The sequence below is a fragment of the Trichosurus vulpecula genome, chromosome 3, assembly GCF_011100635.1.
Source record: "Trichosurus vulpecula isolate mTriVul1 chromosome 3, mTriVul1.pri, whole genome shotgun sequence".
Classification (NCBI taxonomy): domain Eukaryota; kingdom Metazoa; phylum Chordata; class Mammalia; order Diprotodontia; family Phalangeridae; genus Trichosurus; species Trichosurus vulpecula.
This window is the reverse complement of record NC_050575.1, coordinates 94,860,206-94,882,922: the sequence shown is the minus strand read 5'-3', so window position 1 is coordinate 94,882,922 and position 22,717 is coordinate 94,860,206. Positions and strand designations below refer to the sequence as shown.

Here is a 22,717-nt window from a genome sequence, read left to right as displayed (position 1 = left end):
ATGGTCACAGGCACAGAAGGAGGAGGAGGAAGAGGAGGAAGAAGAGAGAAGAAGAAAAGAAAAGAAGAAAAAAGAAGAGAAGATGATAAGAAGAAGAAAAGAAGAGAAGGAAGAGGAGGAAGAGGAGGAAGAGGAGAAGGAGAAGAAATAGCAGTATTGTCCAACTTGAACTAGCCAGTTGGTCCCCAGGGGGCAGCTACTACTACTCACAGCTTGTTGTTTGTCCTTCCTTCTTGAAAAGGACCAATGACATCAGGAGGGTAATGTTTTGACTTGCAAGTGAATTTTAGGGAGGCAGAGCTGTGCAAAGTCATCAGCCTCACTCTTTTTTCCAGAGTCATCAGAGTCCAGTGGCAAGACATAAGTCAAGATGACTGGTGATGGCCTAGCCATTGGAGAACAGATGATGTGGCAGAGCGTAAGATTTTAGAAGATTGGGGGTGGGGTGCGGTGTGGGTGGCGTATTGCAGATTTTTTTTTATATTTTTTTTTGGAGGGGAGAAGGCAGGGCAATTGGGGTTAAGTGACTTGCCCAAGGTCACACAGTTAGCAAGTGTGTCAAGTGTCTGAGGCTGGATTTGAACTCCAGGGCTGGTGCTCTACTTGTTGTGCAACCTAGCTGCCTCACGTGTTGCAGATTTTGAAGGGAATTGAATGCCAAACAGAGGATTACATATTTCATTTTGGAAGTAATAGGGAGCCACTGGAATTTACTGAATCGGGGAGGAGGGAGTGGGGACAGTCAAACCTGGGCTTTAAGAAGCTAACTTTGACAGCTGGGTGAAGGATAGATTGGAGCGAGAAGTGACTTAAGACAGGGAAACCAACCAGCAGACCTTTTCCATTATCCTGTGTGAAGGGAATTGTGATTTTCATATTAATTGGTATTATATGTGCAATGACTATACTAATAATTTAGATTCCTCAAGAGCTGCCTCTCTGATTCTGGTGTCAGGCTTACAGTGCAGTTTGAAATGATCTATCAAACCGTTGACAAGGCTCTCACAATCACTGCATTCTTGATCCTGTGTACCTTAAGTGAAGTGAATCAAAGATTGTAGAACCTGTTCCCATCACAGAACTCTGGTTCTGCGGCCTAGGTGGGGGGGTGGTCACAACCCCCCAAAATTTGAAATAATCAGAGATTTGATGTATTGTCCACCTGTATTGTGGGCTTGTCATAGGAAACCACTCAAGCCCTGGAAAATGATTGTTTGTAATCCACCTTCCCCCTCTCCTTCCCCATGTATGATGTATGTATATAAGTTGTGCTTTTATTCCAGCTAAGAGAGCATTCCTCACTCTAAAATTGATTAATTAACCTGCTACTTGATTACTGGCACTACTGTCTCTAGGCCTGCTTTGTTTGGCTCCTAGAATTTCCAGGTTATAGACTGGCTCAATAAAATCCTGTTAACACCTGGCATGAGGTTGTGAGGGCCTTCACTAGGGTGGTGTGAATGTCAGAGGGGAGAAGGGGGCATATGTGAGAGATGTTCCAAAGGCCAAAGAGATAGGCCTTGGCAACAGGTTGGATATGGTAGGGTGTGTGAGAGAGTGAAGAATCCAGTTTGACACTTGGGTTCAAGGCTAGGTGACTGAGAGCGTGTTGTTACCCTCCACAGTGACAGAAAAGTTTGGAAGGAGATGAGTTCAGTTTTGGGTATTTTGAGTTTAAGATGTTTGCTAGACATCCAGTTTGAGATGTCTAATGGGCAGTTGGAGATGTGAGAGTGGAGGTTGGGAGAAAGGTTAGGGCTGGGTAGTGGATTTGAGAATTATCAGCATAGAGATGATACTAGTATCCATGAGAGCTGATGAGATCACCAAATGAAGTAGAATAGAAGGAGAAGAAAAGAGGGCCCAGAACAGAGTCTTGTGGGAAATCCATGGTTAGCAGGCATGATTTAGATGAAGATCCAGCAAAGGACATGGAGGAGTGGTGAGATAGATAGCTGGTGAATGAGAAGAGAGTATCAAGGAGAAGACTGTGATTGAAAGTGTTGAAGGCAGAGAGGTCAAGAAGGACAAAAATTGAGAAAAGAATAGATTTGGCAATTAAGAGATTTGTAACTTTGAGGGAGCAGTTCTGGGTTAAATGAGGTTGGAATCTAGACTTTAAAGAGTTAAGAAGAGAGTGAGAGGAAAGCAAGCGGAAGCATCCACTGTAGATGTCCTTTTCAAGGAGTTTAGCTACCAAAAGGAGGAGGGTTATGGGATGATAAGTAATGAGGATGGATGGTTCAAGTGAGGGTTTTTTGAGGATGGGGGAGACACGGGTGTGTTTGTAGGCAGTAGGAAAGAAGCCAGTAGATGGAGAGAGATTGAAAATAAGTGTGTGAGAAAGAGGGGAGGATAGAGCGGTCAATGTGTTGGACAAGACACGATGGAATGAGGTCACACGTGCATCTAGAAGGGTTTGTGTGGGAAGGAGTGGGGCTACTTCTTCACATGAGATGGGGTAAAAGAGGAGATAGTGACAGAAAGCATATGGATGATGTGAAATGAGGAGGATAGAGAAGAGGGAGGTCTTGGTGAATGGCCTCAATTTTTTCAGCAAAATATAAGTCAAGGTGGGGCAGCTAGGTGGCGCAGTGGAGTTAGGAGGACCTGAGTTCAAATCCGACATCAGACACTTGACACATGTACTAGCTGTGTGATCTTGAGCAAGTCACTTAACCCCAATTGCTCTGCCCAAAAAACAAAACAAAACAAAACAAAATAAGGCAAGGTATTTTATCAATTGGGAAGGTTGGGGAAGGGGAACCATGGGACATCAAGGAGGCACAAAGAAGTTTAGAAGAGCCACTGTTGTGAGTGAGATTGTGTGAGGTAAATAAAATGTGAAGACTTCACAGGGAAGATATGTATAATTATATATATATATATACATGTGTATATATATATATATATATATATATATATATATGTATACACATACTAAGAAATGTTTAAAAATCAAGAAATAGAGAAATAAGGAAGTGGCGTGAGAGTCTGATGGCTTAGCCTCTGGGAAAGTTTACCCTGAAACTTTTTGTTCTTTCTTCTGGTTATGGTTTAAAGATTTGCTCAATAAGAATAAGGTCACTGTGACCTGCTTTCCTTTGCTGTAAAAGTACTGTGAAAGAATGGAGAAGGTCTCCCCCTCACCTTATCCTATTCTCCTTCTTTAGATTTATAAATGTCACCTCAGTTGTAATCATTAACCAAGGGAATGGGAATTGGAGTTTCTGTGCCTCGATTTCCCAGTTCTTTGTCTAGCTTTTGTGCTCAGATTGTAAGCCCGCCTCCCAGCCAATGGTGAGAAGGGTCAGAGGTGGGCGGGGAATTCTCTTGCCTTAGGTATAATTATTGGTACTTTGCTTCTTGTACTCTGCCTCCTTTGCTGGTTATGCTCTGTGCTAGCAGAGGACACCGTATTCTCGAGAATGGAATAAAATTTATTTCTGTTCTCACTCTGAGATGGTTCCTTATTATAAATTAATTTTTAATTGGTGAGGATCTTTCATCCCACACAAGATGATGAGTCAGTTAGGGGGGTAAAACGTAAGATGAGGTAAAAGTATTGTCTTTCAGCTGTAAGGGCTCAGTTGAAGTTATGAAAAATGAATTTGTAGTAGACCCAGTCGGTGCATGATTTTTCTCCAACTTAGTTGAGCAGTACTGATGTAGGAGTGAAGGCAACTAAATGTGGGAGTGATCCAAGGCTGAGATTTGGCAGGACAAGATCAATGATATAATAAAGAGATTGGGGAGTCAGAGAAGAGGAAAGTGTAGGACTGAATTCGTTCATCAAAGGGTCAAGCTAGCGAAGGTATGAGAGAGTGTAGCTCAGAGTTTCCCAAACTTATTTGGCATCCTGCCTCCTTTTTGAAAAAAATTTATTCAGTGCTCTCCTGGAAATCTACTTTCTTTAACCCTTTAACAGTTTTGGCAGAAATTTGTGTCATTTCAAAAAAAAATATAAAATATATATTTTTTAAAATGATGCATCTTAAATCTAACAATTTATTGTAAATTTGTGGTTTTTTTCCAGCGTTGAAATTTTGATGACTCACTATTTGAATCATATAACCATTAAAAGAAAACGTGATGACTCAATATTGCGTAAAAAACCTTTAAGTGTTATAACATGCATTTTATGTGTTTATTTGGAAAATAATATAATCACTATGACTTTAACTCTGTTATGCAACAGATGAAGCATGTGTGAAGAGTTTTTCAAAATTTTCTTCTCTTCTTTATGCCTTTACTGCCCCCTTATTTTTATTTAATGCCCCCTAGGGGCAGTATCACCCACTTTGGGAACCTCTGGCTATAGCTAATGTAAGGGTAACAACCTGGGAAAAGAATTGATTGGAGACTGTAGTATGGAGTTGCTAGACAAAGGGAGAGGTAGAAGGACATTAGATTGTCATCAGATAAGGAGATTTGGAGGAGGAGGTAATGGGAAGTGAGAGTTAAGGAACTGGGAGGTTAGGCTGTTTGAGTTGAGTATCAATATGTATGTTAAAGTCTTCTAGTGTGAGGGTAGGAGTTGTGTAGGAGAGAATGACTTTGAGCCAGGTACTGAACTCATTAAGGAAAGAGGGGGAGTATCCCAGAGGCTTGGTAAATAACAGCTACCAGAGTTTTGACTGGTTGGTAGATATGAATTTAGTGAACCTTCAAGGAGGAGAGGTTACTGATTGATAGTGGTAGAGGAGGAACTGAAGAAACCATAGGAAGCAAAGAGGATTCTAGCTCTCTTACTTTGACCAGTGAACAGGGGAATGAATGAAAGTGCAGTGCACCCTGGAAAGTGAGGCCAGGGAGGCTGTGTCATCAGGGGGTAGTCAGGTCTCAGTGAGAGCCAGTATGTGAAATTGCTGAGACTTTAAGAAACATAAAGATCAGGAAGGGTCCTTTAGATTTGGCAATTAAGAGATCTATGGTAACTTGGAAAAAAAAGAGTTCTGGGGCAGCTAGGTGGCACAGTGAGTAGAGGACCGGCCCTGGAGTCAGGAGGACCTGAGTTCAAATCCAACCTCAGACACTTGACACATGTACTAGCTGTGTGACCTTGGGTAAGTCGCTTAACCCCAATTGCCCTACCTAAAAGAAGCAAAAACAAACAAAAAAAGAGGTCTAATTGAATGATGAGGTTCAAAAGCCAGACTGCAGAGGGTTTAGAAGAGAGTGAGAGGAAAGTAAGTGGAGGTGCCAATTGTAGACAGCTTTCTCAAGAAGTTTAGCTGCTAAAGAAATAAGGGTGAGGAGCCAGGTGCCTTGGGGGAGGCACTAGTGATCTGCGCTGCTCAAATGTATGGCAAAATTCAGGGACTAGGTTGCTTTCAAAGATATAGGTCCCATTACTCCATCAGCAGGATCATGGGAGGTGTTTTTTTTTTTAAATGATGGAGGACACACGAGTGTTTGAAGGCAGCAGGAAAATAGCTAGTAAGGAGAGAGAGATTTTGAAAATTAGAGAGAGAGTGGGAATGATAGAGGTGGTAATCTGCTGCAGAAGATGGGTCCGAATAGGATCAAGGATTCATGTAGAAGTGTTTGGCAAGGAGAAGGACCACTTCTTCATGTGAATATATAGTGTGAGAAGACAGAATCAATGAGAGATAAGAGAAAAGAGGTAGTTTTCCAGGAATGGCTTAAATTTTTTTTTTTCCTGTGAAGTATTAAGAAAGGTCTTTAGTTGGGAGCTGGCAGTGCCATGGAAATCTTGAAGATAGGTGAAAATGTTAAGTGGGACAGTGAATAGAAGAAAATTAATATCATGCTGTATCATATTACTCTGAAATCTATCCTTTCCCCCATTTTATCTGGCCCCCCTTCTCAGAGTAGCTCACCTGGAAGTTCCTAAAGGCTGTGATAAAGTAATGTGACCACTCTTAGCTCCCACGGCATCAGCTTGAGTTCGGCCCTGCCCAAGTAGGTTTTACCAGTAAATAGAAACTAGCCTGGGCTAGGCCTCCCGAGGGCAGTGACTTTCCTGTCCTTGCTTCTCCTTTTCAAAGTTAAGAGTGGTTTGGTCTCCAAGGGGGAGGCCAAGGTAGGGTGGTGGTGGGTGGGGGAGGAGGGTGGGTCCTGAGTATTGTGGTTTTATCCCCCCCCACCAAGATTACTAGATCATGCTTGTCTCTGTTATAACTCTACTATAATCCCAGTCATCATAGTTTTGTGATTTTCTCCTCCATTCAGCAACACATTAATAGAAGGAACAGCAGGAGATAATGGAAGTAATCCAAAGTTGGGGTTTGGCAAAGCATGATCAGTGATGGAAAAGGGAGCAAGAGGTTTGAATGTAGAAGGTACTGTAGAGTTGAATTGATTTACCAAGGGGTCGAGATAGAGAAGGGACAGAGTGTAGCTAACCATAGATGGTATGGCTTGGGGAAGAACTGAAAAGGTAGGGCCAATGGAAGTCACAGTGTAGAAGAGGAACAGGAGTGTTAGGGTCGTGAGGCAGAGGAAAGATGGAACGAGAAAAAAATTACATTCAGATGAAGGAATTTCAGTTTGTGAACATGAAGGAGAAGAAAACACTTGTGGTGGATGACAAGATGAAGGGTGACCATCTAGCTTCATGCATAGCAGTAGTGGAGTGGAGGAGCAGGTCATTTGACTCCAGGAGATTGAATAGCAGGGAAGTTAAGGTGTTTAAGGGAATATCGGTACGTACGTTGATGTTTCCTAGAATGAGAGCAGGAATTAGAGCATAGAGAAAGCCTGCAAGCCGGGCACTGAGCTCAGTAAAGAAGAAAGAAGAGTATGTAGCAGCTACCATAAACTTGTTTGGGTAATATCCTCAGTCTGGCTTCCTTCGAGGCTCAACTTTATTCTCTTAACCCTCCTGATTGTTAGTGCTTTCACCCTCCCTGAATCGTCTTGTATTTACTCATCTGTGTAACCTATTGTATCTTCTCCACGTGGTGGGCAGAATGTTTAAGAAGTGACAGTTGAATGGGATGGAATTGAATTGTTGAGATGGAAAGTACGGACAGAAGCTGTCCTTTGCCTCTTTTTGTATCCCGCGCAGTCAGCACAGTCCTTAGTACATAGTAGGCGCTTAATAAATGTTTACTGAATGAATGAGTAAAGATAAAATTTGAGAGAGGGGGTAAGGAGATGAGGACCGCAAGGCAGACAGAAGTCACGACTTTTTACTGCCGCCAGGTGCTCTAAGGACCCGCAGTAATAGTCAAGACCAGGGCGGGGTTTATTTCATTGGGAACTACATTTCCCAGAGTGCCCCGGAGAGGTGACCGTACGTTTCTTCCGTCTCCTTTCTTCCTTCTTCTTCCCCTCCCTTCGGAGAGCAGCTGGCAACTTCGCGTCGCTCCCCAAGTCTCGCGATCTCCGCGGCTTTTATAAGGCCGGCTTTGTAGAAGCCGGGCCGCTTACCTCTGTTTCTAGCCGAGGTCCGTTTGGGTCTGGGCTCTACTTGCGTCATGGCCTCGGTTCGCCCCGTGCTTCGGCGCTTAGGGAGTGACGGGGGCCTGGAGCCTTGTTAGTTTCAGGTTCCTGTCCGTGGCGGAGCCTCGGGCTGCGGACGGTCTCCTCCCCCCCCCTTTTCCTCTATTCCCCCCTCTCCACGGAAACCCAGCTGGTAAGAGATCCGGGGCAGGGAGGGGAGAAGGGCTGGCTGGGGAAGGTGTCAGTGTGAAATTTGGGGGTGGGGGTGGGGCGGGGGCCCAAGGATGTGATTATGGAGGCCTTGGGGAAAGGTCACAGGGGCCGGAGTGTGAATGGGAGGGCCATGGATGCTGCGGCGGGGTGGGACTAGAAGGTTTTGAGGGGCATCATGGTGTGTGGATGGGGGAGGCACTGGAGTATTTGTGGTTTTAGGGTGGCCTGTGGCCGTGGGGTCCTGGGTTCCGTATGCTTAAGGTTAGTAAAGGCAAGTGTATAAATGGGGGATGGAGAGTTTGTGAACGTGTAGATATATGGGGGAGGTGTTACGGGCAGAGGGATATGTAGGGGCTATGGAGTGGATATTGTGAGGGGGGCAGAAGGGAGTATGGATGGGCATAGGCCTGAGAAAGCCTATGCAGGTATTGTGTGTTGTGGTATCGCGTAAAGGCTCGACGGGGGATGTGGGATGGGAGAAAAACAGGTGGTGGTGTTCATCTTATCTAGTTTACCCTATTTCTTTGGGTGGGGGCGGGGGTGGGGTGGGGAGATGGTCTGTGCTTAGAGATGGGAAGGGCCTTAGGCTTGGAAAAAGGAGTGGAATTGAAAGCTTTTTAATGTGGAAGCCCTGAGCCCTTCTTCTAATGTCACAGACCAGCCCCAGGTCCTTTTTTTTTTTTAGACGGTATCTCAGTACTGTCTGGAACCAAGCCCTGTGGTACATCCACACTAGGGCAGTTTTAATTACTAGTGGCTCCTATGGTTGGAATGGCCTTAGAGGTGTTGTGGCCTTGTGATTCTTGAACCATAGTAAGTCCAAAGTGGGGTTATTTTGAGATTCAGTGAATTCTGTTTAGGCATCTGTTTTAATGGATTCTGTGGTAGAACTGTGTGAGAGCACTTTTCAAAGACTTTTGTAACTATAAGTAAACAGAAACTCTAGTATTGTCATTAAATTTGTGTTTTTTGGGGGGCAGGGTGATATCAGAATGGGGCTTTTTTTTTTTTTGGTGAGAGAACTTTGTTTTGCTTCTTAATTCTAGTCTGTAGAGCCTCTGCATGAGAGCTGCTTGGGACTCTTGGCTAGCTCATCACTTAGCTGCAGAATGTTCCCTTTTGACGTCTTTGTCTTATCTGCGTAACTTCCATAGACTTTCACTGTGGTAAGCAGATGTTCTCTTTAACTATTTACACCATTCTGTTTTAATGTGGAGGGGAATCAATAAAGTTAGGCCTTAGACTTGGTTCAAGGGTCCATAGTTTCCTCTGGGAGATGGTCTCCATGAGTTAACCTGGGCTAAAAAAATTATCACCTTAACCGCCATCTGGGTGGTGGTAATCTCTGAACTTAATCTGGGCAGGGCAGCAAATGTCAGTCACTGGACCGATACTGCCTGTAATAGCTTAGAGCAGGAATTCTTAATGGATAGATTTCAGGGGGTCCATGAACTTGGAAACTTTTAAGTATTTCCATAATTGTATCCCAGTGCAATTGGCTTTCTTTGTAATCCTGTTTATTTTATCCAATTAAAACATTCTGAAAAAGATTCATAGACAGATTGCCAGAGGGGTCTATTGATTAAAAAAAGTTTAAGAATCCAGGTTTGGGCTCTGTGAGAAATGACCTTTCAGAATGAGTACATTGCATTGATTAGCTCTAAATCAATCTGCCATAGCTTCTGTTATTTAAGAACTCAAGTCAAAACCATTACCAAGATCAGGCATCAAAGGAGGACTTTAATAGAGGGCTTTGATTTTTAAGTATTTCTAGTAGATGTCTTATCATTTTTTCAGGGAATTATCTATAAATGGTGTGTTTACATTGTGCTATTCTCAAACTCAACTGTATTTGTAGAAGTATCCGGTAATTTCTGTAGTATTTTTTGTTTTCCCAGCTTTCAGCATATGAAAATGCACTTTATTATTTTTATTTGGTGACAGGGAATCAGTTCTGGATATCTATCTAAAGAAACACCTGGATCACAGTCTTTCATGGCATCTTCCAAAGAGCCAGATGTGCCTGGTAAATTCAGTTTTTTCTAGTAAAGTCATACTTAATTTGTCCAGTCATTTAAGTTATTATGAAAGGAATCATTTCATTTGAAGCTAAGGTAAACGTTTTTAGATTTAACATTGGTATTTAAAAAATTGTCTTATCCATAGAAAAAGTGGTTATCCTGATTTATTTTCTCTCACAGACTCAGAATGTTACAGCAGGAGGGGACCTTGGAGATGGCTAGTCCAAATCCCTCCTTTTTTAAATGGGGAAACTGAGCCCCAGGCAGGGGCATTACCTGTCTAAGAATACATAGCTGGTGACTAGCAGAAGTCATCTAGAACCTAGGTTATTGACTTTCAGCTGTTATAGTCTACTAAACCAAGAAGCCTTCCTTCCTTAATTTATATTTGCCTATTATTTACACTAAGTGCTGTAGGAAAATCTAGGGAACACCAGTCCCTGTCCTCAGGGCTTCTGTACTCTTTAGAAAAAGGGGGGAACCTGTATTTTGCTATTCTGCTATGAGCTTTTGACCACAGAATAAGCTTTGGTGAGGACTGAGGTCAGATCTGAGGGAGAACTGACAGGTAATAGGCATGGGGAACGTCAGAACAAGTTGGTCTTGTCATTGGGGATAATCTGAATTTGGGCAGAGGCTGTGAAGTATTCCTGTTCACAGTCGGGAAGATGGAAGAGGTGACCTCTTAAAGTAGACCTCTTACATTGGTAAGTAGGGAAATCCTAGAGGTTTTATCTGACATGGGGAGAGAGGAAGAGAGAATTTTTTGTCAGCTAAATTAAAGATTTGTGGCTGTCAAAACTTGATGCATAGATTCATTTAGAAGAAGTATAGTATTTGCTAGTTCCAAAATGAGTATTATTAATCTTAGTAGTTCATGATCAAATTCACAAATGCATTTCTTGGCCTAATGATGCGGGTGGGGGGGGGGGCGGGAAACTTATGCTATTCTGATTGGTTATGAATTAGCTACTTTAGTTGACGGGATTGGATTTTTTTCATTGTTGCAATTTCTGGATCTGTGCTAGACCACTCATTAAATTCTTGGTCTCTAATGTCAACGTGTTTTCCTTTGTTATCAAGTCAGCAAGTATAATTAAGAGCCTGCTATATTCTAGATAGTATGCTAAGTACTGGGGGGATAGAAAGAAAGGTTAAAAAACAGTCCCTGCTCTCCGAGATCCCACAGTGGGGGAGACAAACATGATATATGCAAAATAAATTGTCAGTAATGAACAGAGGAAAGGCACAGCTTTAAGGGGGGTTGGGAAGGCTTTCTTGTAAACAGTAGGAATTTAGGCAGGACTTTAAGGAAGGCAGGAGGTGTAGATGAGGAAGAAGAGGGTTCCAGACATAGGAGCAACTAGTGAAAATGCATTTGGGAAATGGAGTGTCTTGTGAGAGAAACAGCAAGGAGTCCAGTGTCAGTGGATGAGAGTGAGAGAGGGGTGTGTGTGTTTAGGGGGTGTAAGGTTTGAGAAGACTGGAAATATAGGTGGGAGCTAGGTTTTGAATGCCCAACAGGGAATTTTATATTTGATCTTGGAGGTTATAGGGAGCCAAGTTCAATACCACAAATACTGACAATACCCTGTTAATTGTTTTGCTTTTACTGCTAAATTTAATTATTCTTGAATATAAGATAGCATGGGGCAGCTAGGTGGTGCAGTGGATAGAGTGAGTGCATGCTGGTCCTGGAGTCAGGAAGATTCATCTGCCTGAGTTCAAATCTGGCCTCAGACACTTACTAGCTGTGTGACCCTGGGCAAGTCACTTCACCCTGGTTGCCTCAGTTTTTTCATCTGTAAAACGAGCTAGAGAAAGGAATGGTAAACCATTGCCAAGAAAACCCTGAATGAGGTCATGAAGAGTCAGACATGACCGAAAAAGACTGAACAACAAATAAAATAGCATTGTCAAGTAGTTTCAAAGGTTTTTAAATAAACATTTGGGTTATAGAGTAATGTCTTTTACAATTCACTCTGAAGCTTAACTAACAGAACATCATAATATCATGGTGCTGGCAGGGACCTTAGAGGCCATCTAGTCCAAATCTTGTTTTACATGAGCATTATTTCCTTAGTATGGAATCGGCTCAGAATTCTAGATGATGTCAACTTGGCCTGGTTGCATGGTTTTTCACTCTTGTCACTGATTCCCGTAATTGCCTCAATGACCACTTCCTCTGTAGATACCCTTATTTATACTGTTTTCATAGAATCGAAGCTTGTTAGAACTGAAGGAATCTTAAAGATCAGACAGAGAAACTGAGGCATATCTCTTCTAGCCCTTATGATTACTGATTAATAACTGCTCTGTAGGCTAAAAAGCAAACATTTTATCAGATTACTTAGTGCCTTACTGTTTTGCTAGCTGCCTAGTGGTACCCTATACTTGGAAATCTGTTCAGTTTCCAAACGCTTATTGTTGGGTATCTAGGTGTCTTGTTCAGTATAAGACCAAAGTTAGCCAGGCATTAAGCAGATTCCTCTTTTAATCTAGTATCTAAGCAAACAGTGTTAATTTGAAGAGCAAATTAATTAAATGAACCTTGTATCCCTGGTTAGAAAAGTTATTTGAAACCTTACCAAATGAAGCATGAAAGAGAAAGTTGTCAGCTAGGAATAAACTTGGAATTAGGTAAGAGTATTATTGTCGTCTTGTGTCTCAGCCTTGCACAGTTCAAATCTAGCAAAAGATTCTTCCAGTTTATGTTCCAGTTAGTTTGAAATGTGACAGCTTTTGCCAAAGGAAATGACCTTTGAATGGTATTGAAATGTGTTCTCAACACTTAAAACTGACAGTGCACTGTTATATTTGAAGAAGGTTCTGATACAGATCATGCTGAATACTTATTGGAGATATTCACCAAAAGCAGATGTTAGTTTTTAGTAATTCTTAATGTGGCTTTGACAGCCTTAGGGAAATACTTACGGTGGGAGTTGGGAACTCACCTGCATTTAGGTATAGTGATCTTTGATGAGGACATTTTATGTCACCTGTCACAGAATGACTTGCTAAGTTTTTCTTGTGGACAACCTGCTATATATAAGGTTATAGGATTTAGGGTTGGAAGGGACCTTAGAGATCATCTAGTCCAATTCTCATTTTATGAATGAGGAACCAGGGGTCCGGAGAGAGGAAGGAGACTTGTGTTAGGATATTCAAGTAGTATCAGAGCTCAATGTAAATCCTCTCAATCCCTCTGGTCTTTACACTCTGTTGCTGCTGCTCTGATGTGGCAACATTTTGATTTTCCGTTTTTCTTTCCTCTGCTTTGACGGTAGGGAGAATCAATATATTAAACTTCTTCAAAATGGAATATGATTATATTAGCTGATGTACTACTACATGTGTTCCTCATTATGGACATCTTTGTTCTTAGCTATTGAGCACAGTACAGGTGGGCTTCTAGGCAAGATGTCTTTGCCAATTGGAATGCATCGTCGGGCATTCAGTTATGATGATGTCCTGGAGGATCCCACACCGATGACTCCGCCTTCATCTGACATGTGCAGTAAGGTTCTGTGGAAAAAGCCGGTCATCCCAGATCGGAAGTACCAACAGCTTTCCAAGGTATTTAACAGCTGTTGTTTTATGTAGAACTTAGTACCTCTCTATCCTTTTAAGAATGAGAGAAATTAGGGGGCTAGAACAATTGGGAAGTGACATCATAACATTTAGGACAAACGTTAAGCCTCTCTTGTGTGTGAGAACACCACCAGGCATAGGAGATACAAAATCTAGTTAAGAGGCCCTCCTTTAGGGCTACTAGTCTGTTTGATGGCTAAGACTCATATACATTATGTAGTATGCAGTGTCATGTCATGAGTATATTAGAGAGGTGCAAAACAACGTTTTCTTTGGTCTGAGGGTGGAGATTGGTTTTAACCATGGGGAATCAGGAAGCCTTCCTGGAAGAAGTGCCGGTTGAGGTGAAACAACTAGGAATTTAACAAGTTAAAGGGATTAAAGTAGGGGATTAAAGCTCCTTGTAGCCTTGGGACAAAGCTTGAGCAAAGGCATAAAGGCATTAGGGGATAGGTAGTGTTCAGGGAGAAGAAAGTAGTAGGAGCTTATTGCAAATAGGTAAGAGTAATTTCAGAAGGTTGAGAAAGGTGAGGTGATTCCAGTTGGGGGTGACCTTGTGGGTGACCAGGCAGAGGAGTTTGGACTTTGCTTGGTAAACCATGGGGAGGTGCTGAAGAGAGTGGGCCAGATTCATTTTCCTAAAGTCAGTTGGTGAAGCTGGGGTTTTACCATCTACTCCAGGTTAGCTTTTTCCTTTTATTTCTTCCTTGCTATGTATAAGTAAGTCTTTCTTGTTAAATCCAGAAAGGTAGCTTTCAACCTGGGCAAATGTTACATTTGCATTTCAAGGGTGAATAATTAGACTAAGGAGGTGTCTACTGAAGTCTGACCTGAACACAAGGGAGCTATTCTGGATTAAACGAGTTTTGTGCCAAAGACACCAGAAGTACAAGAAACCCTTTCTGCGTATTGGGTGTCAGCTGCCTTTATGGCCCCTGGAAACTTTTCCAGACTCTTATAAGAAGTGAGAGATGTATGGAAGAACAGCAGAAAAATGTTCGAGGATAGCTTACCTCTTTGTTTCTTGAGTAGAAATCAAGCATTTTTAAGACAAGGCCAAGGCTTGATGGTGCACATGAGGGGAGAGAAAGATGCAGTGTGTAGTCACTCAGTTTGGCGATGACATCTTTAATTTCAGTCCTTTGAGAAAGAGAACTGTTTTGGAATGCCTGCTTTTCTGCCTTTCCTCCCCTCATCTTTGTCTTCTGAAGGTTTGTAAGGAGGGAGAGGATCAGCCCACTATTCTCTTCCTACCACTCTCCCCAAAGATTTGAGATAGGCACTTAGAATATGGACATCAGTTTGCATTTTTAAGGATAAGAAGATTATAAGATTTAGAGCTGGAAGGAATTTTAGGTATCACCTTGTATAGCCGCCTTGTTTGGGTGGTTTTGCCCAATAGGGAGACAGACATGGAACTAGTTTTCTGATTCCCACTCCACTATTCTTAGTCTTTTAATTGAGTCCTTCACCTAAAAATCTTAAATTAGTGTTCTTAATGGTTTGGGTATAGGGTTTTATAGATTACCCAAGCCTATAATGTACTTCTAATTACGTTTCTTCTAATCAATGGGCCTCTCTCAAAATTCTTTAATCATTGAATGTGGGCAAGTTAGCTGATCTTCTTTGGCTGTTTCTTACCACCTTGCCACAATGCAAACTATCCATTGATATAATTTCCTCAATGTCCTCTCCCACCCTCCTTGCAATTCATTTCCAAAAATTATAGAAATTATTCTTAAGATAGAGGACTTAACATAGTCAGAATGTGTATATGCATATTTACAATTGACTTAAATCTCTAAAGTACTAATATTCCAATTAGGCAGTAAATGTACAAATAAAGATTTAAAATTAAAACTACATTTTGAAAAAATACATGTCTTAACAAAACACAAATAACAGTACATTTATTTAAAACCCCCTTCTGATTCTGTTTTTGTATTTATGAAGTAGAACAGGTACATTTTAGTAAACCTTGCAAACAGAATTTGTGACTTTAATTTTCTTCCCTGTCCATTTCAAAAGTGTTTCCTCACCCTTCCTGCACAGGTTGAGGAAGGAGAAAATAGTTTCTCTGTAACCCCCTCAGCTTCCAGTGACCAAATGAACAAGGCCCCAGTGGTGAAGGCCAAGGCTACGCACGTCATCATGAATTCTCTAATTACAAGTAAGCAAGTGCTCCTAACATTTTGTAAGAGTTGAGTTGGGGGAATTGGGGTGGTTGGAGGTCAAAATACCTGAAACGAGCCTTCAGGTGCTGCTCCTCAAAATTCCACCTTTCCTAATTTGGTTGTCACAGAAAGGAAACAGCTTTGAGTTAGCATCTCCTAAACCTAGTTTCTAGCATCTTAGTTGATACGCTCAGATGTTTGTGTTTGTATCTGTAGTCTAGCAGCATGTCTATTTTTAGAAAATGTTTCTTTGAATTTAATATTTCTTTTAGGTGAAAGAAAGGTGTTTTAAAATTGTGCCACTTCACTTGTCTATTAGGCATAGATAAATAGTTGAATCATGGGGCCAAGGGATCCTAACCTTTTCATTTTACAGGTTTAGGAAACTAAGGCACAGGGAAGGAGAGTAATTTGCATGATATCACAGAGGTAATAAGCAGGGAGCCTGGGATTGGATCCAGTTTCTTTGACTTCAAATTTAGTTCTCATGCTGGTGGTTGGGGAGGTGGATTTGCACTAAAGCTATTAATTACTGAGTACACACTGCTGTTATATCCATCTGTGGTTTGCAGTGAAACCTAGTTGGAGGTCTTAGCTTTTTAAGAAGTTCAAGCCTAGATAGCTTGCTTTTTATATTTTCATTAAGATAGTTATAAAGGGTAGGTCTGGTTGCTTGGGAGAAGTCAATAATTATTGGAATGGAACTTCACTCTTCTTTTTTCAATGTTTGTTTATTTGCTTGGCTTAGAGCTTTGTCAGCTGCTTTTTTGAAGCAGGAGTAAGGTACAAGGGAATGCTGCTTACTCCCTGATTTGCACAATGTCATTTTTCTGGTCTCCTTCCAAGGTCGGGAACACTTGTTTAAACAGGTTTAGGAAACCAGCATCCGGATGACAGCAGGACTGGGCAGTGGTTGGAAAATCATCTAAAGAGCCAGAATCCAGTATTCAGAGGCCATGTCAGCTTTTTAGATCACGCACATTGAAAACTTGTGAAGGCTGTTCCAGTGTTGGGGGAAGAACAATAGAGTCTAGCACAGTGTGTATCGTGTGTATCTAGTAGGTAAGGTTCTAATGTGGGCATTGTGAAGTGTTTGCCTTGGCAACCGAATGGGTATACAGTGCAGTGATTGGTAAAGTAGACCTTGCTAATTATTACTGATGTACTTTCGGAAGCTTAGTGTTGAAGGATTTTTAGCTGAAAGTGACCTTGGAGCTTATCCAGTCTAACCCTGCCTAGGAATCTGAAGTTAAATAACTTCCCTAAAGCCTCTTACGGAATAAATAGCAGAGCTTGGACTTGAACCCAGGTCTTGTGACTCCAGTATTCTTTCTACTATACCATGGTTTTTTGATTAGAATGACAGGAGTTCTGACAAGTATTTCTTAAACTCTTTTCCACAGAACCTTGGTATTCTCTGCAACGTGAATATAGGGAGTTGAATGAGCTACACCAAGCCATTTAAAGGGTTTGCCTCTGCTTCCAGCTTTGCCAGCAGGGCTCTTTGACTTGGAGTGTTTTGTACTAGACTTTTAGTCTCCCTCCTATTGTTACCCTCTGCTCTTAACTGTGCCCAGTCCCACTGGGTCTGTTGTTTTTAGACAAGCAGTACTGTTTGTCTCTGCCTGCCTTTGTATTTAACCATGAAAAAAAAATCCACCCCTGTTAGTACATATGCATGTACACACACAGCTCAACTCCCTGAAATGAGGTGGTGGTTGTTGGACCATAGCATGCCAGTGCTGTCCACAAGGTTATCTTAGCAAAGATACTGGAGTGGTTTGCCATTTCCTTCTCCAGTGGTTTAAGGCAACTGGTGGTGATTAAGTGACTTGCCCAGGGTCACACAGCTGGTAAGTGTCTGAGGCCAAATTTGAACTCAGGTCTTCCTGACTCCAGGTTCAGGGCTCTATCCCCTGAGTTACCTAGCTAGCTGCCTCTTAAAACATGATGTTCTAAATTGCAAAATACAACAATCCATACCTTTTCCTTATGATTCACTTTTATAAACACCTGTGTTCTGTGGGAGCCACAGTTAAAGTAATAGTGTACCAGCTTCTTGGGTGGCCCATGGATTTGACTGTGGACCTGTGCTTGCCTCCCATTGCTGTATTTCAAGCACAAAAGTGCTTTGTGACCAAATTACCTTTGGAAAGCATTGATCTAGGCCAGTACCCTCATTTTTTGTAGAATAGAAAACTGAGACCCAAATAAATAAAGTGGCTTGCTGAAGATCACAGATTGGGGCTCCAGGTACTGTGAAAGGAGTTTTAATTTTTAGAAAGCTAGTCCACGATCAAATATCAAACAGTCTTAGCATTTCTTTGTTTAAAAGGAAAAAAAGGTTCTTGGTTATTAAGTTGGTATGACCAATTAGGAAGCTTAGGTGAAAATGAAAAGTCATTTAATGAGTTTTGTTTAAACAGGATGAAGAGTTAGTGCTTTAGCAGCCTTCATTGTGTATTCTTCCAAGTCTGGGAATACCAACTATATTCATGGCTAATGTCATGGAATGTTTGGTCTAATAGAAAATACAGATGTTGAACCTGGTTGAAAAATTGGAGTCAGCTGGCTAAGGGATGGCTAGTTTCTCTTTGGATATTGCTTTTGGGGAGAATGTGTTTCAGGATATTTCAGGAAGACCCGGATTTTAGCCAGAATCTTATTATTGAATGTAGCAATTAACTTGTGCATTTCATACTTTGGAATGTGACAGAAATCCTTAGTGCTTGAAGTATTAAAAGGCTTGACCTTGGTGACAACTGTTTGTATATTAGATTGTTCTACTGCTCTACTAAAATTGCTCTTGTTAGTCAAATCAAATCAAATGTTCGTGTTTTCATGTATACTTAACACTAGTGTGAGTACCTGGCTTTTTGGGGTAGGATTTTGTTTTTGGCACCATACCTGTGATTCCATCTAGGTAGGAAATGCTGGTATGGAAACTTCCTTCATTGATTCGGGTCACTAACTCTTCCACACCTCAGAGTCTTAAAGAATGGCTTTCTCAGAGGCTCAGAGACTTGCTCATGGTGACATGGCCAGTATCTGTCGTAGGTAAGAGTTGAACCCTGGTCGTTTGACTTCAAGGTCAGTGAAAAACATGTAGTAGGTGGTTTATTTATATATCAGAATCATGATTTTGAACTGAAAAGAACCTTAAAGGACAATTTAGTTCACCTCCTTCAGGGGCAAAGGGACTTTTTCAGGGTTGCGAAGATAGTAAAGAGAGTTAGTCACTCAGTTAATAAGCATTTATTCAGCACCTCCTGTGTGCCAGATACTATCCTAAGCTCTGGAGATACAAAGAAAGTTAAAAGATAGTCCCTGCTCTCAAGGAGCTCACAGTCTAATGGGATAGACAGCATAAACAATGTTGTACAAACTATATATAGGATAAATTAGAAATAACCTACAGAGGGAAGGCATTAAGGGGGATCAGAATTAACTTCTGTAGAAGGTAGCATTTTAGCTGGGACTTGAAAGAAGGTAGGGAAGCCAAGAGGTAGAGATGGGGAGAGAAAGCATTCCAGGCACTGGGGACAGCCAGTGAAAATTCCTGTTGTCAGGAGATGAAGTGTCTTGTTTGAGGAGTAGCAAAGAGGCCATTGTCACTGATTGCAGAGTGCTTGGGAGTGTGAGTAAGGTCTAAGAAGACTGATAGAAAAGAGCCAGGTTATAAAGGACTTTGAATGCCAAAGAAAGAATTTTATATATGATGCTGGAGATAGGGAGCCATTGGCATGAGGAGGTAGGATGCCCTGTGACATGGTCAAACCTAGATTTTAGGAAGATCACTTCGGTGGATGAGACTTGGGGCAGGCTGACAAGCTAGCAATTGGACTATCCACCAGATAGATGGCATTGTTGAAGCACAGGGAGTTGACAGGCATGGGGGTGAGAGAGTGCAGAATCCATTGTAAATGGAGAAAAAAACCCAAACAGCTTTCATAACGAATAAGCACAGTGAATCTACACAACAGCCGTGACCGCTGTCTGTGTCTCTTCTTGCAGTTCATCTTCTTTGAGTTCACCGTTATAGATCCTCTGGGAACATGGTTGATCATTGCATTGAGCAGATGCCTTTAGAAATATTTACTGATATCGTTTGTTTTTATGTCATCTAAATCTCTTCAGTATCTTCTTCCTCCTCATGTAACAAACAAATATAGCAAGAGGAAGAGGAAAAAACTCCAGCAAAACTGTTGAAGTTTTTAAGTTTTTCAAAATTATTTTTCTTCTTAATGTTGCCATCTTTATCAATTTGGCAAAGATGACAGAAAAAGGAAATAAGAAATGTTGGGGGTGAGGTGATGTGGGAAAACAGGCAAGTTAATATACTGTTGGTGGAACAGTGACTTGGTATAGCCATTATGGAAGGTATTTTGGAACTGTGCTCCCAAAAAACGTGCATTCCCTTTGACCCGGTGATATCACTAACAGTACTTTACCCCTAAAGAGATCAAAGAAAGTGTATCCTACATGTACAAAATTATTTATAGCTACTGTTTATGTGATGGCAAAGAACTGGAAATAAAGGGGGTGCCCACTAGTGGGGGAAATGACTGAACAAATTATTTTATATAAATGTAATGGAATATTATTGTGTGAAATGAAGAAGGGAATAGTTTCAAAGAAATCTGGGAGTATTTGTATGAATTGATGCAGGGAGAAGTGAGCAAAACCAGAAGAAGGGGCAGGGAATAAGCATTTATATCGTGCCTACTCTGTGCCAGGCACTGTGCTAAGCACTTTGCAATTATCTGTTTGAACTTTATAACAGTCCTAGGAGGTAGGTGCTGTTATTTTACAGTTTAGGAAACTAAGGCAAACAGAAATTAAGTGACTTGCCTAGGATCATACAGCTAGTTAGTGTCTGAAGCTGGATTTGAACTCTCTTCTTTCTGACTTCAGGCCCAGCATTGCACCACCTAGTTGCTTTTTAAGAATTGTTTTAGGGAGAACAATGTAATATTGCAACAACTTTGAAAAACTGAACTTTGAAAGACTTAAGAACTTAGACAACTTATGTCTTAAGAATGATCAACCATAATACAGCACCCATTTCTATTAAAAACACTAAAGAACATAAGAATAAATGGAGCTTACCTTAAAATGATAAGTAGTATTTATCTAAAACCATTAGCAAGCATTATCTGTAATGGGGATAAGCTAGAAGCTTTCCAAATATTATCGGGGTGAAGCAAGGATGCCCATTATCACCTCTGTTATTCAATATTGTACTGGAAGTGCTAGACGTAGCAATAAGAGAAGAAGAAATTGAAGGAATTAGAATAGGCAGTGAGGAAACAAAACTATCACTTTTTGCAGATGATATGATGGTATACTTAGAAAATCCTAGAGAATCAACTAAAAAACTAGTGGAAATAATGAACAACTTTAGCAGAGTTGCAGGGTACAAAATAAACCCACATAAATCATCAGCATTTCTATATATTACCAACAAAGTCTAGCAGCAAGAGATAGAAAGAGAAATTCCACTTAAAATAACTGTAGCAACATAAAATACTTGGAAGTCTACCTGTCAAGACAACCCCAAGAACTATATGAACACAATTACAAAACACTTTTCACACAAATAAAGGCAGATCTGAACAACTGGAAAAATATTAATTGCCCATGGATAGGCTGAGCCAATATAATAAAATGATAATTCTACCTAAATTAGTGCCATAGTACAAATTCTACCTGTTTAGTGCCATACTAATCAAACTACCAAAAATTATTTTATAGTGCCAGAACAAATAATAGCAGAATTCATCTGGAGGAGCAAAAGGTCAAGGATACCAAAGGCATAAATGAGAAAAGATGTGAAGGAAGGTAATTTAGCTATACCAGATTTCAAACTGTATTATAAAGCAATAATTATCCAAACAATCTGGTACTGGCTAAGAAATAAGTGTGGTGGATCAGCAGAATAGATTAGGCACACAATACATTATAGTAAATGACCATAGTAATCTAGTATATGATAAAATCCAAAGATCCAAGCTTTTGGAACAACAACTCATTATTTGACAAAAACTTTTGGGAAAAATGGAAAACAGTATGGCAGAAACTAGGTATAGAACACCATCTCACATAGTAGGCCAAGATAAGGTCAAAATGGGTACATGATTTATTTTAGACATAAAGGGTGATACCATAAGCAAATTTGGAGAGCATGAATAGTTTACATGTCAGATCTATGGATAAGGGAAGAATTTATGACCAAACATGATATAGAGATCATATGAAGTGTAAAATAGATAATTTTGATGATATAAAATTGAAAAGTTTTTGCATAAACAAAACCAATGCAACCAAAATTAGAAGGAAAGCAGAAATTGGGGGGGGGGGTTTTCCAACAGGTATCTCCGTAAAAGGTCTCTTTTCTCATGTAGAGAACTGAGTCAGATTTCTAAGAATACAAGCCATCCCCAATTGATAAATATGAACAGGCAATTTGCTTTAAATCTCTCTTGATTAGAGAAATGCAAATTAAAACAACGCTGAGGTAACACCTCACATCTACAGATTGGCTAACATGACAAAAAGGGAAAATGATAAATGTTGGAGGGGATGTGGGAAAATTGGGACACTAATGCATTGTTGGTGGATTTGTGAACTGATCTAACCGTTCTGGAGAGCAATTTGAAACTATGCCTGGCAATCAAACAACTTTTTTATCTGGCAATGCTGCTGTTAGGTCTGTATCCCAAAGAGATTTAAAAAAGGACCCATATGTACAAAAATATTTATAATAGCTATTTTTGTGGTGGCTAAGAATTGGAAATTTTTAGGATCCTCATCAGTTGGGGAATGGCTAAACAAACTCTGTATGATTTTCATGGAATATTATTATGCTATAAGAAATGACAATCAGAATGATTTCAGAAAAACCTGGAAAGCTTTACATGAACTGTTGCAAAGTGAAGGGAGCAGAACCAGGAGAATATTGTACTTAGTAACAGCAATATTGTATAGTGAACAACTGTGAATGACTTAACTATTCTCAGCAATACAATGATCCAAGACAATTTCAAAAAACTCATGATGAAACATTCTTTCTATCTCTACAGAAAGTCTGAATACAGACCGAAGCATACTATTTTTCCCTTTCTTTGTTCAAGTCTCATACAAAATTAATTATTTGGTAATGTTTTATATGATTGCACATGTATAACCTCAGGGAAGAGAGAGGGCAGGGAAGGAGGGCTAGAATTTGGAACTCAAACTAAAAAAAATGTTAAAAATTGTTTTAACATGTAAGTGCGGAAAAAATAAAATATAAAAAAAGAATAGTCA

At 40.6% G+C, this 22,717-nt stretch overlaps 1 protein-coding gene across 1 annotated transcript in view; it reads left to right on the top strand.

Moving 5' to 3' along the window:
- Positions 1–7,306: 7,306 nt before the first annotated feature.
- KIAA1191 (KIAA1191 ortholog) overlaps positions 7,307–22,717 on the top strand; it is a 29,034-nt gene continuing 13,623 nt past the window's right edge. Inside the window, exons 1-5 of the mRNA XM_036748440.1 lie at positions 7,307–7,603; positions 8,670–8,789; positions 9,568–9,649; positions 13,030–13,220; positions 15,288–15,405. Of these exons, the coding sequence (XP_036604335.1) occupies positions 9,619–9,649; positions 13,030–13,220; positions 15,288–15,405 (340 nt within the window). The 5' untranslated portion in view covers positions 7,307–7,603; positions 8,670–8,789; positions 9,568–9,618. The remainder of the gene's footprint in view (positions 7,604–8,669; positions 8,790–9,567; positions 9,650–13,029; positions 13,221–15,287; positions 15,406–22,717) is intronic.